Here is an 18129-nt window from a genome sequence, read left to right as displayed (position 1 = left end):
AGTCTCAGTAAGTGCTATCAAGTTCAGAAATATGATGTCTGAAACAGAAAACCTCCTTTCCATATTATCTCTGCCCTGGAAATGCAGCCTAACCTCCCAAATTTCATCATCCAGCCTGCATTACATAATATGTTATTTGAAAAGCCCAACTAACTAAGTGTTTTTTGCTACAAAAATTCAGTGCACACTAACTATAAAGTATAGTAAGGAATCTGAATCCAACAAATGCTTCTCTGAATCCACCATGCATTTCTACTAAATCTAACTAATCCTTCAGTGCTAAGTGATACTGTTGCATCCAAAACATGCCACAGAGTGTTTGCTCAACTATTATTCAGTGCATGTTCATGTTCTAAGATGAATCACAGCAGCATCAACCTAGGGTTTGGTCAAAAAACTAACTAAATTATGCTATGTTGTTTGAAATGAACAAGCAGAAATGCAGAAACTGTTGAAGGAGCTCATAAGAGGAAAAAAACTTACTCCACCCCTCCAAATGCAGAGGCCCAGTGCTGAGAGTTGGCCGGATCTGCCTGCACAGCGCTAGCAAGAGACCTCGCTGCTCTGTACTCAAGCGAGAACTGGCAATCATCAGGCGACGACGGTGTAGCCTGTGGCGTAGGAGCCTGCATCAGAGCTGCAGCCTGTGGTGTCCGCTGCGGCGGCGGCGCCGCCGCCTGGGTTGCGAAGCTACCACTCCCCAGCCAGTTATCAACCTCTGAGAACTCGTCGCCTCCATCCCCCCTTCCACCTCCACCCGTTGAATGGCCGCCATCGCCTAGTTTCGCCGCCGCCGCCATCGGAGAGGGAGGCGCGCACGAGAGAGAGGGAGACAGAGAGGGGGAAGACAGAGTGAGGGCGAGCCGAATCCGTTTGACCTGGTCGGGACGGCCCGTGCGCCCTAACGGCCGTCACCCGCGCGCCGTGAGCACTGTGGCCGACAAAACCCTGACGGGCGAGCCCCACATGTCATAACCCCAGTTAAAACTTAACCGTTCGGCCACTTGGGTTTTTTGGAACAGCCAGCCACTTTTGTGGTAGTTTTTGGAAAAATTAAAAAAAACGATAGTTTTTCGGAACGATAGCCCGTAATGTGGTAGTTTTTTGCTATTCACTCGCTACTAGTGATACAGCTGCGTGCACGGTGTAGCTAGTCGTCTAGGCAGGATTAGTTTCGGTAACGATAACTGCCGAACGTTCGGTTCTGGGCGTCCAGGCCCGACCGCCCTTGTCACCGTCCATTGCGTCACGATTTTTGGAGCATACAAAGTCGCCACGTCAGCCCACAAACTCGTTCGGGATGAAACGAACTCTCGCGAACGCCACCAACTCTCGATAATTCTACTCCTTCTGATCCATAATAAATGTTGTAGTTTTGAACTCGGATCAAGTATAGATTATTTCAAGCAAACGAAATCTGACGTCCTGGCAAAGATCCCATGCAGATAGCATATTCTTGAAGAACGAGTCTGGCATCCTTTACCACATCCTCAAACACAACATCATCTAGACATGAGCGGGAGAAGCAGACCCTAACAAAAGAGGGGTAAAACTCATCTTCTATTGCATGCTATGGTGTGTAAGGTAGGTAGACAGCGACATGGCGGAGCGAGGCGTACGAGTCGCAGCCGTCCTTGCTGGACATGACGGCCCATCACCATCCGGGCGACAACCGCCGTGCGGCCCAAACGGCATGGGAACCAGCCGACCGAGCACCGAGCAGGTAACACGGCGGAGCAATGCTGTGTCGCGCGGCTACTCGTCACCTACTGTTGTGTTGCCTACTTGGCTACCACTTGCACACAGTGAAAACCAAACGCGGTACAGCCGAGTGTTGCGCTCCCGTACCCTTGGGCGCTGCCTGGACTCGATCGGCGCGGCATGGCCATCCTTCTCCCCAGTTACAAGTCTCTGTGACTTGTGTTGGCCTCTTTACATACGTATATGTTTCCTGCACCAAATATCTCCCAAATATCATAAGGAAAGCATGAGCAAGGGGAAAAGAAACGAATAGCAAGCAACCCTGTCGTTCTGTTTGTCACCACAACTTGCTGATTATATGTTACTCCCTTCATTCGAAAATACTTGTCATTAAAATGAATTAAAAAAATATATCTAGAACTAAAATACATCTAGATACATCCCTTTTTATTCACTTTGAATGACAAGTATTTCCGAACGGAGGAAATACATACATAGTCCACCGGCAAAGTCTTAATCTTAGTCAGTCCGTCGTTCTTCTTTCGTCAGATTTGACATCTACAGTACTATACTACTAGTCTACTTGTATTGCCACTTGCCACTGCAAAGTCTCCTGCCATCCCTCCATTCTACTAATTAATTTCTAAACTTCTGCAAAGTCACTGCTTTGCTCTGCCGTCGAGGCTTGATTTCCTCCTCGTTTTCAGATTTTGTTCACTCGGAGGAAAGAAGTCAGGTGACAGGCCAATGTCCAACGCGTTGCTCATGCAGATTCAGTAAACAAACAGCCACTGGTTACCAAGCTAATTAAGCTAATTAAGTACACACAGGGGCGGCTCGGCTTGGCCTGGCCGAGATCAAATCGATTCGATCTTAGGTTGATATTTTTGACGGGAATAGCAGGAGCTCTGCTTTTGCATTATAGCAGAAGAGAGGAAAAAATCAGACAATACAACATCCTTCTGGGACAGACCCCAGATAGGATCGGGACTTGCTTTACGTAATAACCTGACCCTGGCCCGTCGCCTCATAGTATAATTTTACATCATCGCTGATTAAATCAGCCAGCATGAACCCAGTCAGTTCCTATTGCGCTCCTTCCACAGGTGCGGCCGCCAACGTGATATCCTCCTGCACCTTGTTCTTTGGACCGCGTCCGGAGCATAGCCTTCTCCACCAATCAGTAATCGAGCTAGCCGAAGACGCAATACGCCACATCCTGATGTTAGATCCCTGGAAGTGGAACCATATCTCCTTTGCAAAAGAATACCCCAGCGTCAAATGCATTCCAGATTCAGGCTCTTGATGACACAACTTGCACCGATCATTATGCGGCCAATTCCACGCTAGCAGTCTATCCGCCGTCCAATTCCTATTCTGCAGGAGTAACCAAAGGTAAAATTTGACCTTCCCCTCCATCTTGCATCTCCATATTCTCTCAAGATACGGCTGCTCGATCCTGGCCGCAAACTGGATGCCATACGCAGAGCACGCCGAGTAGGAGCCGTTTGCCGTGAGTGACCATCTGATCACATCCTTTGCTTCCGAAAGGCTCACCAGCTGAAGCTCCTCCCAAATTCTGACAAATTGTGCTAGCTGCTCTTCGCTGTTCATTCTTTGCAGACCTTGCATCTACCGGCCGTTTGTCAAAGCCTTTTTGACAGTAATTTTCTTGAAACGCGCTAGCTTGAAAATCTCCAGTGCAATCAAATAAGGGGCCTCCCCATGCATCCATCTGTCCATCCAGAACAGCGCAAGCCGACCATCACCCAACTGAATAGAGGAACAGCTCGAGAACAATTGTCTATCAATAGCGTCGCACGGGGTAGGAGATCCTTTCCACGGTCGATCGACGTCATCCCATTTGAACCATTCCCATCTCAAGCGCAAGGCCCGGCTGAAACACTCGATGTTCTTGATACCTAACCCGCCAACAATCTTGGGGGAGCAGGCCCGCTTCCAGTTAACAAGACACTTAGATCCAGCCGCTCTTTCTTCAATTTCTCATAGGAAATTTCTTCTGAGTTTGTCCACCTTTCTAATGAACCATTTATCCGGTTGGAAGGCTGTTATGAAATAAATGGCAGTGTTAGTGACCACTGAGTTGATGTAAACCAGCCTCCCCATCATGTTTAGCAATCTGCCTTTCCTAGGCGATAGCTTTCCCGCCATCTTATCCAGCACCGGCTGCACCTCGGCCCTCTTGGGCTTCCTGACACCTAGAGGCAGTCCCAAATATTTACATGGGAGAGTCCCTTGTATCCCACCAAAAATAGCCAGCATGGGATCCAGCTCAATTCCATGACAAGTGATGGGATAAGCCACCGTTTTGCTGATATTAGTGGACAGACCAAAAGCATTACCAAAGATCTTGAGAATGGCTTGAACAGCAAGAAAATCATCCATGGTGGGGTTGATGAAAAGGGCCGCGTCATCAGCGTTGAAGCTGGATCGGAAGCGGTCAATCCGAGATCACAATGGTGACAGAATGTTTCGCTCTGCAGCCATCGATAGGAGCCGCTGCAATGGTTCCATGGCAATGAGGAAAAGCAGCGGGGACAAAGGGTCTCCCTGCCGAAGCCCTCGCAAGTGAACAAAAGGTGAGTCAGGTATCCCGTTTAAAAGCACCATTGATGATGTGGAGGACAAAATCAGTGAAATCATGTCGCGCCATCTCTGCCCAAACCCCATCGCCTCCAGGACCTCCATCAGGTATGCCCAGCTTACCGAATCAAAAGCCTTGGCGATGTCAAGCTTCAGGAATTCTTTGCTTCACATGATTTTCGCTACATTTTGATTTTTATTTCTACTTAATCGCAAACACACGATGAAACATTATGTGCCAGATGTTTCCCCGGCTGAACTCAGTGGCTGCCTCCAACACCGTCAGTCCCGAACAGGAATATACTACTCCTGCGTCACTTTGTACTGCTGAACTAAACAATTCTTCTCGATCTGGGCACGACAACAATTTAGGCCTCCTTGGAGGAATTTCATAGGAATTTTAGAGGATAGGATTCTTATAGGATTTTTTCCTTTAGAGCCTTTTGGTTCATAGGAATGGATTCCTATTCCTACATAGCTTTGGTTCATAGGAATGGATTCCTATTCCTACATAGGATTGGTTCCTATCCTTCACATTTCATAGAAAAATAAAAATTAGCCTAGACTCAATGGAAAAATTCTTTTGGTGTCAACCAAATGACATCTCGTTTCCTATTCCTACTCAAGGATTTGAGATACATGTCATCTCATTTCCTACACAATTCCTATTCCTACGATAATCCTATCTATGAACCAAAAGAGGCCTTAGGTAACAAAGAAGAAAAACCAGGCAAATCCATAGTTGACGGCATAACCACTCTTCAGGTCAAACAGATCGAACAAACACCAGCTAATTACTCCTACTTAGACTTGCCACAGTGGGAGTAACTTCAGCAGTAACATCGAGTACAACTCAGCAAATTTGCTTATGTGGCAATGAGTTAATGAGGAGAGTGTGAGTTGTAGTAACTTAGCTAATTACTGTAACATCGCATGTCCCAATGCAATATGAGTATATAACCTAATAAATGAATCTTTGCATGTTACCACACTTAATTACTATCCATTATGAGGTAAGTAACATAGTCTGGGAATACGTGTATGTTATTAGTGTATGTTATTCTCCATTATGGCTAGTCTTACCACTATTGCCAACTTATAATTAATTTAAGTACAGTTCGTGCATGCGGCTTGGCCCACTCACTGGAGCTGTACTTGATTGCGACACTGGAGCACGTACTCCCCTTCAACTGCATCTCAATCGGTTTGACTTCACCATCCATCACAGCCCGATGACATTCCTGGAGGTGGTGACGCCGCCGTCGACGACGAGGTTGTGCCCGGAGATGTACCTCGACTCCTCGCTGGCCAGGAACAGCGCCGCCTCCGCGATGTCCCCTGCCCTCAACGTCGTGCCCTTGAGCGTCGCCATGCCGCGCACCATCTCCTCCGCCTTCTCCACCTCCTCCGCGCTCACCGGCGCCGCCGCGCTCCCGTCTTCATCTTCATCATGGTGGCTGTGGCGCCACGCATTCACCAGCATTGGCGTGGCCACGCCGAAGGGGGACACGCAGTTCACGCGGATGCCGTGCTCCCCGAGCTCGCAGGCCGCGTTCTTGGTCAGCCCCACCAGCGCGTGCTTCGACGCCGTGTACGCATGCGGGCCCATCCCGCCCAGCACGCCGGCCACGCTCGCCACCGACACGATGCTCCCGCCTGCGCCGCGGCGCTGCAGCATGGCCCGCGCCGCGTGCTTCATGCCGAGGGCCGCGCCGAGCGTGTTCACGCGCAGCACCCGGTCGAACTCGGCGGCGTCCAGGGTCGCGATGCCGCTGCTCTTGGCGCCCGCGCCCGCTTCCGAGGGCGGCGCCTGCCGGCCCAGCACGCCGGCGTTGTTGCAGAGGACGTCCAGCCGCCCGTACCGCGCCACGCAGCAACCGACCGCGCGCTCCACGTCGGCCTCCACCGACACGTCGCAGTGCACGTAGCTGCAGAGGGCGCCGCCCAGCGCGGCGGCCAGAGCCTCGCCCGCCGCGTCGTCGATGTCGGCGATCACCACGCGCGCGCCGTGCCGGACGAACGCGCGCACGATCGCCTCCCCGATCCCGCGCGCCCCGCCGGTGACGATGGCCACCTTCCCCTCCAGCCTCCTCTGCTGGACGAACTCGCGCACCCGCATGGCGGCAGCGGCGGCGGCATTGTGGGTGGTGGTGCCAAGAGCGACGCTGCCGGCTTGGGGGGGCTTCTCGGCGGGCATGAAGTCGAGAGCGGTCATGGCTGCTAACAAGGGCGGTGCGGTGATGATGTGTGGGACTTTCAGTTTCAGCTATGGATGGATGGACGGGAGTGGGACGAGATGGAGCCGCACGGAGGTCTTTATATAGGGGCCGGAGCGGCGGATCGGAGCCACGCGGACGCCGGTGGGGATGGCATTTGGCACCGTCTTCGTCTTCATGGGCCGCGTGTGCACACAAACGTAGCGGCTGTGTCACTAGATACAATGTCGTTTGACCCTCGACTCTCAGCTACGTTCATGGCGACGGCGAGAGCGATGTATGCATGTCAGACGGACGTCAGTGTTCGCTGCAAATATTATACAGGCTGGTCAAATGATGCCAGCCTGTGGCCGTTCACACCATCCGTGTGATTCAGTTTCTTTGTACGTGTGCTGGATCACGAGGTCAAGAATCACCTTTTCTCCAAGTCATGGTTAACTACCGAGTAAAGTACAGAGTAATCATCGTTTACCGAGCTGTCTCTTCTAATTATAGTCAGCTTAGTTGTTAGTCTTGAACTGCACACTGGACCCTTGCAAGTTGCTCATGCGAGCAGTTTGGATACCACTTTAACATGACATATAGTAATACTTAGTAGATCTTGTTGGTAAAAATTTAGTATGCATCTAGTGATGGATTGGACGGAGAGGAAGCTGAACAGCAGAGCCGGTTGAATGCAATAAGAGCATCTCCAGCTGTTCGGCCCCAGGGGCATCGAAAAAGAGCCCCTGAGAGCGAGCCGGCGGTAGATTGGCGCGTGGGGGCGAGCAGGTTCCCAGCCGATCGCCCCAGACGTGCATTTTTTTTATATTTTAAAACATATGAATTCGGCAAAGTTCGGTCAACTTCGGCATAAATTCGGCTAACTTGACATTCATATTAAACATGTTCGGCGTTTACATAAATTATTAAAAAAATACATCTACGGGGCGAAGAAGTCGCTGAGCGCCGCGAAGTCGCCGACGTTGCCGCCGTTCTCGTCGTCGGCGGCGGCCTTCTCCTTCTTGACGGCACGGCCGCTGTTGAGGATATAACCACTAAGGGTAAACCGCCCAGGAGGGGCCGGTTCACCTTCACCTAGACTGAAGCCCAAAGAAACCCAGAAGATGGCGCTTTACGGATAAGGCTTAGAGGCCCAGAGCCCGCAGGCGATTTAGGGCCCATGATAGTAAACCGCCATGATTGTATAAACTTGTATTATAAGATAGGAAAGAGGAGACCGAGGCGGACACTTGTATGAGCCAGCCTCAGGACTCTGTAGACCGGCCGGAGTCCTCCTGAGTATATAAAGGGGTGACCCGACGGTGGTTCAAGGAGAGAGAACAACTCGAGAGCCACACAAAGCGGATTCGCTCCCTGGCCTCCGAACCCATAGCAATACCAATCACAACTAGACGTAGGCTTTTACCTTCATCGAAGGGGCCGAACTAGTATAAACTTCCGTGTCCCTTTGTCCGGTTTAATCCCTTCAAGCTAACCCGTAGTGATGGCTCCACGACTAAGTCCTTTCACGAGGACATCTGCCGTGACAAACCCACGACAGTTGGCGCCCACCGTGGGGCTATCGCATGCTGGTTTTGAGTTCTTGAAGGGCAGCTTCGATGGACTCAAGGGATACGCCGTGGGCCGGATGTCGAAGAGTCGCCGTGGAAAGCTCTACATCGACAACTCAGGATGGGGTCCCGAGGCCGATTCAATCGAATACGGGTACCGGGTCCCCTTTGGTGGGATTCACGTCTTCATCGGCAAGATCGGCGAACCGGCCCCCGAGCCGGACATCTCCACCGACATCATCGAAACGGCTCGGCGTGCAAGTTCTTCGCCGGTTCAGCCTGAGGCAAGGCATGTTTTCGTAGGTGTCGTCCATGGATCGGGGTACGAGGATGGACCGGTCTCTGATGGAGAAACCGTAGTCTGCTCTAATGACGAGTCTTCTGGAGAAACCGAATCGCTTTACCAATTGCAGGACAGCCGGATTGAGGGAGGATCCGAGGGCAACAGTATTCCGGATTCCCCCGGTCTGCCAAACCGGGCCGCCATCTTCATGGCCGGCACACGATCGGCGCCTCATTCATCTACCACCGCAGCAGTGCTCTCCGGTTCAACAACGGCCACACCAGCAGGGGCAGGAAGCTCGGCGCCGCCTCCGGCCCAAGTCTTATCTGATTTGTTCGACGCTCTGGCGGCACTGATGTCCGCGGAGGTAGACGCAACAGCCAGGGATCAACACGATGCGGAGATTCTAAAAGTGAAAGATCAGATAGCCCAGGCTAAAGCGGACCTGGCTGCAGAGAACGCCAGGATGGCTACGGAGCGGGCCGAGTTGGAAGCACAGGCTTATCGGATTAGACTGGATCAGAATGTTTGGAGGAGGTCATGAGAAGAAGGTACCGATCACGTCTTCCGTCGGTCTATGAGCCGCAGAATCTTTTCAACACGCCAGGTGTAGGAGCTGGTAACCAACCCACGCTAAACCGGGCGGGGTCGCCGGGAGCAGGAGCGCCGGTTCAGCCGCGCGCGACGGACCTGCCTCGCCAGAACAACGTTGTACCATCAACGCCGCCCGGGCATTATTCCAACCCGTTGGACAACATTGTGGCCGCCGCTTCGCATCTGGCGGCCCTCCCAACCGACGGCGAGTCACCAGTTGCAGTGGAAGCGCGTCGGGCCAGGGATCTCCTTCAGACAACACTATATCAACAGCAAGCATATTCACACAGCCGTGAGAGGATTCATTCCAATCCCCGTCCAAGCCGGAGTTATAGCAGGCACGTGGAAGACGAACCGGCCGTGTCCAGTAGTGCACCGCCGAAATTCGCCACGGGGGAACAACCCGGCCGGGGGAGGTGCTAATGCACAAGATGTTGTGGACCACGGCCGCGCACGTCAAGAGGCCGAGTTGACAGCTCGACACGAAGCACGGCAACATACTCCGGTTCACCCCACTGCCTCCATGGAGCCAGGGGTGATGTTCAGTTCCCTAGGGGTACCGTGTTTAACTCCCGCATTGCGTAATGTGCGACTGCCCAAGGATTTCAAGGGACCTCGTAAGGTACCAAATTACACCGCCGATTTGCAGCCAGAGGCGTGGGTGGAGAGCTATGAGATGGCAATGGAGATGTTAGATGTGGATGAGGCGGTGTGTGCTAAATATTTCACCATGATGTTTGAAGGAATAACTCGCACTTGGTTGAAGAGCTTGCCAACCAACTCTATTGGATCATGGGCCGAACTGAAGCACCGATTTATCCAGAACTTCAAGGATACATGTAAGTAGCCAATGTCGATTGTAGATCTGGCCGCTTGTGTCCAAGAGGAAGGAGAGTCCACGACCCATTGGGTCAAACGGGTCTCGGCGATTTTGCATTCATTAGATCGTATCAATGCAGACACCGCAGTGTTAACGTTAGAGGCAATTGCCGTTTCAAGCCGTTGAAACAGAAGTTGGGAAGGCTCAAACGTCACTGCAACGACATGTCAACACTCATGGCTGCTTTGGTTAAATATGCCGATTCAGATAATACTAAGTATCCGGATTCAGAGGAGGACAAACCGGAGAAGGGAAAGAAGAACGACAGGGCAGCACCACAACCAAGGAGGCCATGGGAATAATGGTAAGCGTAAAGCGGATAGTTCAGACTTGGTGGCTAACACAAATATGTGTTGGGGAACGTAGCAGAAATTCAAAATTTTCTACGCATCACCAAGATAAATCTATGGAGTAATCTAGCAACGAGGGGAAGGAGAGTGCATCTACATACCCTTGTAGATCGCTAAGCGGAAGCGTTCAAGTGAACGGGGTTGATGGAGTCGTACTCGTCGTGATCCAAATCACCGATGATCCTAGTGCCGAATGGACGGCACCTCCGTGTTCAACACACGTACAGCCCGGTGACGTCTCCTACGCCTTGATCCAGCAAGGGGAGAACGAGAGGTTGGGGAAGACTCCATCTAGCAGCAGCACGACATCGTGGTGGTGGAGGAGGAGCGCGGAACTCCAGCAGGGCTTCACCAAGCACTACGAGAGACGAGGAGGAATAGAGGTAGGGCTGCGCCAACAGGGAGATTGAATCGCGTGTCTTGGGCAGCCCCAAACCTCAAGTATATATAGGGGGAGGGGAGGGGCTGCGCCCCCACCTAGGGTTCCCTCCCTAGGGGTGGCGGCAGCCCCCAGATCCCATCTGGGTGGCGGCCACAAGGGGGAGAGGGGAGGCGCACCTGGGGTGGGCCTTAGGGCCCATCTGCCCTAGGGTTTGCCCCCTTCCCCTCTTGGAGGCGCCTTGGACCTTGGTGGGAGGCGCCCCAGCCCACCTAGGGGCTGGTCCCTTCCCACTATTGGCCCATGTAAGCCTCCGGGGCTGGTGGCCCCACCCGGTGGACCCCCGGACCCCTCCGGTGGTCCCGGTACACTATCGGTGATGCCCGGAACACTTCCGGTGGCCAAAACCATACTTCCTATATATTAATCTTACCTCCGGACCATTCCGGAACTCCCCGTGACGTCCGGGATCTCATCCGGGACTCCGAACAACATTCGGTAACCGCGTACATACTTTCCCTATAACCCTAGCGTCATCGAACCTTAAGTGTGTAGACCCTACGGGTTCGGGAAACATGCAGACATGACCGAGACAACTCTCCGGCTAATAACCAACAGCGGGATCTGGATACCCATGTTGGCTCCCACATGCTCCACGATGATCTCATCGGATGAACCACGATGTCAAGGACTTTATCAATCCCGTATACAATTCCCTTTGTCTAGCGGTACGATACTTGCCCGAGATTCGATCGTCGGTATCCCGATACCTTGTTCAATCTCGTTACCGGCAAGTCTCTTTACTTGTTCCGTAGCACATCATCCCGTGATCAACTCCTTGATCACATTGTGCACAATATGATGATGTCCTACCGAGTGGGCCCAGAGATACCTCTCTGTTTACACGGAGTGACAAATCCCAGTCTCGATTCGTGCCAACCCAACAGACACTTTCGGAGATACCTGTAGTGAACCTTTATAGCCACCCAGTTACGTTGTGACGTTTGGTACACCCAAAGCATTCCTACGGTATCCAGGAGTTGCACAATCTCATGGTCTAAGGAAATGATACTTGACATTAGAAAAGCTTTAGCATACGAACTACATGATCTTGTGCTAGGCTTAGGATTGGGTCTTGTCCATCACATCATTCTCCTAATGATGTGATCCCGTTATCAACGACATCCAATGTCCATGGTCAGGAAACCGTAACCATCTATTGATCAACGAGCTAGTCAACTAGAGACTTACTAGGGACATGGTGTTGTCTATGTATCCACACATGTATCTGAGTTTCCTATCAATACAATTCTAGCATGGATGATAAACGATTATCATGAACAAGGAAATATAATAATAACCAATTTATTATTGCCTCTAGGGCATATTTCCAACAGTCTCCCACTTGCACTAGAGTCAATAATCCAGTTCACATCGATATGTGATTAACACTCAAGGTCACATCCCCATGTGACTAACACCCAAAGAGTTCTGGGTTTGATCATGTTATGCTTGTGAGAGAGGTTTCAGTCAACGGGTCTGCAGCATTCAGATCCGTATGTACTTCACAAATCTCTATGTCATCTCCCAGATGCAGCTACCACGTTCTATTTGGAGCTATTCCAAATAACTGTTCTACTATACGAATCCAGTTTACTACTCAGAATAATCTGGATTAGTGTCAAAGTTTGCATCGGCGTAACCCTTTACGACGAACTCTTTTACCACCTCCATAATCGAGAAAATTCCTTAGTCCACTACTTACTAAGAATAACTTTGACTGTTGTCCTGTGATCCATTCTTGGATCACTCTTGTACCCCTTGACTGACTCACGGCAAGGCACACTTTAGGTGCGGTACACAGCATAGCATACTGTAGAGCCTACGTCTAAAGCATAGGGGACGACCCTCGTCCTTTCTCTCTATTCTGCCGCGGTCAGGTTTCGAGTCTTACTCAATGTTCACACCTTATAACACAGCCAAGAACTCCTTCCTTGCCGATCCATTTTGAACTCCTTCAAAATCTTGTCACGGTATGTATTCATTTGAAAGTACTATTAAGCGTTTTGATCTATCCTTATAGATCTTAATGCTCAATGTTCAAGTAGCTTAATCCAGGCTTTCCATTGAAAAACACTTTCCAATAACCCTATATGCTTTCCAGAAATTCTACGTCATTTCTGATCAACAATATGTCAACAACATATATTCATCAGAAATTCTATAGTGCTCCCACTCACTTCTTTAGAAATACAAGTTTCTCATAAACTTTGTATACACCCAAAATCTTTGATCATCTCATCAAAGCATACATTCCAACTCCGAGATGCTTACTCCAGTCCTTAGAAGGATTGCTGGAGCTTTGCATACTTATTAGCATCTTTCAGGATTGACAAAACCTTCCGGTTGTATCACATACAACCTTTCCTCAAGAAAATCGTCGAGGAAACAATGTTTTGACATCTGCAAGATTTCATAAATAATGCAGTAATCGCTAATATAATTCCAACAGACTCTTAGCATCGCTACGAGTGAGAAAGTCTCATCGTAGTCAACTCCTTGAACTTGTCGGAAAACATCTTAACGACAAGTCGAGCTTTCTTAATGGTGACATTTACCATCATTGTCCGTCTTCCTTTTAAAATCCATCTATACTCAACAGCCTTACGACCATCGAGCCATTCTGCCAAAGTCTACACTTTGTTTTCATACATGGATCCTCTCTCGGATTTTATGGCCTCGAGCCATTTATCGGAATCCGGGCCCACCATCGCTTCTCCATAGCTCGTAGGTTCATTGTTGTCTAGCAACATGACTTCCAAGACAGGATTACGTACAACTCTGAAGTAGTACGCATCCTTGTCATCCCACGAGGTTTGGTAGTGACTTGATCTAAAGTTTCATGATCACTATCATAAGCTTCCACTTCAATTGGTGTAGGTGCCACAGGAACAACTCCCTGTGCCCTCCCACACACTAGTTGAAGAGACGGTTCAATAACCTCATCAAGTCTCCACCATCCTCCCACTCAATTCTTTCGAGAGAAACTTTTCCTCGAGAAAGGACCCGATTCTAGAAAGAATCCCTTATTGCTTTCGGATCTGAGACAGGAGGTATACCCAACTGTTTTGGGTGTCCTATGAAGATGCATTTAGCCGCTTTGGGTTCAAGCTTATCAGCCTGAAACTTTTTCACATAAGCGTCGCAGCCCCAAACTTTTAAGAAATGACAGCTTAGATTTCTCTAAACCATAGTTCATACGGTGTCATCTCATCGGAATTACGTGGTGCCCTATTTAAAGTGAATGTGGTTGTCTCTAATGCCTAACCCATAAACTATCATGGTAATTCGATAAGAGACATCATGGTATGCATCATATCCAATAGGGTGCAGTTATGATGTTCGGACACACCATCACACTATGGTGTTCCAGGCTGTATTAGTTGTGAAACAATTTCCACAATGTCTTAATTCTGTGTCAAACTCGTAATTCAGATATTCATCTCCATGATCATATCATAGATCTTTTATCCTCTTGTCACGACGATCTTTCAACTTCACCCTGAAATTACTTGAACCTTTCAATAATTCAGACTCGTGATTCATCAAGTAAATATACTCAACATCTACTGAAATCATATGTGAAGTAAGAACATAACGATATCCACTACACGCCTCAGCACTCATTGGACTGCACACATCAAAATTTATTACTTCCAACAAGTTGCTTTCTAGTTCCATTTTACTGAAAACGAGGCTTTCAGTCATCTTGCCCATGTGGTATGATTTGCATGTCTCAAGTGATTCAAAATCAAGTGAGTCCAAACGGTCCATTTGCATGGAGTTTCTTCATGCATATATACCAATAGACATGGTTCGCATGTCTCAAAATTTTCAAAAACAAGTGAGCCCAAAGATCCATCAACATGGAGCTTCTTCATGCGTTTTATACCAATATGACTTACGTGGCAGTGCCACAAGTAGGTGGCAGTATCATTACTATCTTATATCTTTTGGCATGAACATGTGTATCACTACGATCAAGATTCAATAAACCATTCATTTTAGGTGCAAGACCATTGAAGGTATTATTCAAATAAACAGAGTAACCATTACTCTCCTTAAATGAATAACCGTATCGCGATAGACATAATCCAATCATGTATATGCTCAATGCAAACACCAATCTCGATGGTAGAGGGAGCGTGCGATGCTTGATCACATCAAGCTTGGGAATAACTTCCAACACATATCGCCAGCTCACCTTTAGCTAGTCTCCGTTTACTCCGCAGCCTTTTATTTCGAGTTTACTAACACTTAGCAACCGAACCGGTATCCAATACCATGGTGCTACTAGGAGTACTAGTAAAGTACACATTAACACAATGTATATCCAATATACTTCTATCGACCTTGCCAGCCTTCTCATCTACCAAGTATATAGGGTAATTCTGCTCCAGTGGCTGTTCCCCTTATTACAGAAGCACTGAGTCTCGGGTTTGGGTTCAACCTTGGGTTTCTTCACTAGAGCAGCAGCTGATTTGCCGTTTCATGAAGTATCCCTTCTTGCCCTTGCCCTTCTTGAAACTAGTGGTTCACCAACCATCAACAATTGATGCTCCTTCTTGATTTCTACTTTTGTGGTGTCAAACATCGCGAATATCTCAAGGATCATCATATATGTCCCTGATATATTATAGTTCATCACGAAGCTCTAGCAGCTTGGTGGTAATGAGTTCGGAGAAACATCACTATCTCATCTGGAAGATCAACTCCCACTCGATTCAAATGATTGTTGTACTCAGACAATCTGAGCACAAGCTCAACAATTGAGCTTCTCTCCCTTAGTTTGCAGGCTAAGAAAATCGTCGGAGGTCTTATACCTCTTGACGTGGGCACGAGCCTGAAATCCCAATTTCAGCCCTCGAAACATCTCATATGTTTCGCGACGTTTCAAAACGTCTTCGGTGCCTCAACTCTAAACCGTTTAACTGAACTATCACGTAGTTATCAAAATGTGTATGTTAGATGTTCGCAACATCCACAGACGACGTTCGAGGTTCAGCACACTGAGCGGTGCATTAAGGACACAAGCCTTCTATGAAGCAATGAGGACAATCCTCAGTTTACGGACCTAGTCCGCATAATTGCTACTATCAACTTTCAACTAAATTTTCTCCAGGAACATATATAAACAGTAGAACTGAAGCGCGAGCCACGACATAATTTGCGAAGACCTTTTGACTATGTTCAGGATAATTAAGTTCATCTTATGAACTCCCACTCAGATAGACATCCCTCTAGTCATCTAAGTGATTACATGATCCGAGTCAACTAGGCCGTGTCCGATCATCACGTGAGACGGACTAGTCAACATCGGTGAACATCTTCATGTTGATCGTATCTTCTATACGACTCATGCTCGACCTTTCGGTCTTCTGTGTTCCGAGGCCATGTCTGTACATGCTAGGCTCGTCAAGTCAACCTAAGTGTTTGCATGTGTAAATCTGTCTTACACCCGTTGTATGTGAACGTTGGAATCTATCACACCCGATCATCACGTGGTGCTTCGAAACAACGAACTGTCGCAACGGTGCACAGTTAGGGGGAACACTTTCTTGAAATTATTATGAGGGATCGTCTTATTTACTACCATCGTTGTAAGTTAACAAGATGCAAAAACATGACAAACATCACATGCAATCAAATAATAGTGACATGATATGGCCAATATCATATAGCTCCTTTGACCTCCATCTTGGGGCTCCATGATCATCTTGTCACCGGCATGACACCATGATCTCCATCATCGTGTCTCCATGAAGTTGCTCGCCAACTATTACTTCTACTACTATGGCTAACACGTTTAGCAATAAAGTAAAGTAATTTACATGGCGTTTCTCAATGACACGCAGGTCATACAAAAAATAAAGACAACTCCTATGGCTCCTGCCGGTTGTCATACTCATCGACATGCAAGTCGTGATTCCTATTACAAGAACATGATCTCATACATCACATATATATCATTCATCACATCCTTTGGCCATATCACATCACAAAACACTTGCTGCAAAAACAAGTTAGACGTCCTCTAATTGTTGTTGCAAGTTTTTACGTGGCTGCTATGGGTTTCTAGCAAGAACGTTTCTTACCTACGCCAAAAACACAACGTGAATTGCCAATTTCTATTTACCCTTCATAAGGACCCTGTTCATCGAATCCGATCCGACTAAAGTGGGAGAGACAGACACCCGCCAGCCACCTTATGCAACTAGTGCATGCCAGTCGGTGGAACCGGTCTCACGTAAGCGTACGTGTAAGGTTGGTCCGGGCCGCTTCATCCCACGATGCCGCCGAATCAAGATAAGACTAGTAACGGCAAGATAATTGACAATATCGACGCCCACAACTACTTTGTGTTCTACTCGTGCATAGTAACTACGCATAAACCTAGCTCATGATGCCACTGTTGGGGAACGTAGCAGAAATTCAAAATTTTCTACGCATCACCAAGATCAATCTATGGAGTAATCTAGCAATGAGGGGAAGGAGAGTGCATCTACATACCCTTGTAGATCGCTAAGCGGAAGCGTTCAAGTGAACGGGGTTGATGGAGTCGTACTCGTCGTGATCCAAATCACCGATGATCCTAGTGCCGAACGGACGGCACCTCCGTGTTCAACACACGTACAACCCGGTGACGTCTCCTACGCCTTGATCCAGCAAGGGGAGAAGGAGAGGTTGGGGAAGAATCCATCCAGCAGCAGCATGACGGCGTGGTGGTGGAGGAGGAGCGCGGAACTCCAGCAGGGCTTCGCCAAGCACTACGAGAGACGAGGAGGAATAGAGGTAGGGCTGCGCCAACAGGGAGATTGAATCGCGTGTCTTGGGCAGCCCCAAACCTCAAGTATATATAGGGGGAGGGGAGGGGCTGCGCCCCCACCTAGGGTTCCCTCCCTAGGGGTGGCGGCAGCCCCCAGATCCCATCTGGGTGGCGGCCACAAGGGGGAGAGGGGAGGCGCACCTGGGGTGGGCCTTAGGGCCCATCTGCCCTAGGGTTTGCCCCCTTCCCCTCTTGGAGGCGCCTTGGGCCTTGGTGGGAGGTGCCCCAGCCCACCTAGGGGCTGGTCCCTTCCCACTATTGGCCCATGTAATCCTCCGGGGCTGGTGGCCCCACCTGGTGGACCCCCGGACCCCTCCGGTGGTCCCGGTACACTACCGGTGATGCCCGGAACACTTCCGGTGGCCAAAACCATACTTCCTATATATTAATCTTTACCTCCGGACCATTCCAGAACTCCTCGTGACATCCGAGATCTCATCTGGGACTCCGAACAACATTCGGTAACCGCGTACATACTTTCCCTATAACCCTAGCGTCATCGAACCTTAAGTGTGTAGACCCTACGGGTTCGGGAAACATGCAGACATGAACGAGACAACTCTCCGGCCAATAACCAACAGCGGGATCTGGATACCCATGTTGGCTCCCACATGCTCCACGATGATCTCATCGGATGAACCACGATGTCAAGGACTTTATCAATCCCGTATACAATTCCCTTT

General features: G+C 49.2%; 1 protein-coding gene and 1 pseudogene across 1 annotated transcript in view; both read right to left on the bottom strand.

Moving 5' to 3' along the window:
* Positions 1-5241: 5241 nt before the first annotated feature.
* LOC125540914 (sex determination protein tasselseed-2 pseudogene) lies at positions 5242-6628 on the bottom strand (annotated as a pseudogene).
* An 815-nt stretch (positions 6629-7443) lies between these two features.
* LOC147983678 (uncharacterized) overlaps positions 7444-18129 on the bottom strand; it is a 33594-nt gene continuing 22908 nt past the window's right edge. Inside the window, exon 7 of the mRNA XM_087540828.1 lies at positions 7444-7598. Within this exon, the coding sequence (XP_087396954.1) occupies positions 7444-7598 (155 nt within the window). The remainder of the gene's footprint in view (positions 7599-18129) is intronic.

Source organism: Triticum urartu, chromosome 2A (genome assembly GCF_056163025.1).
Source record: "Triticum urartu cultivar PI428250 chromosome 2A, HENAU_Tu73, whole genome shotgun sequence".
NCBI classification, from domain to species: Eukaryota; Viridiplantae; Streptophyta; class Magnoliopsida; order Poales; family Poaceae; genus Triticum; species Triticum urartu.
The sequence above is the reverse complement of the archived record's forward strand: the minus strand, read 5'-3'. Positions and strand labels throughout refer to the sequence as shown.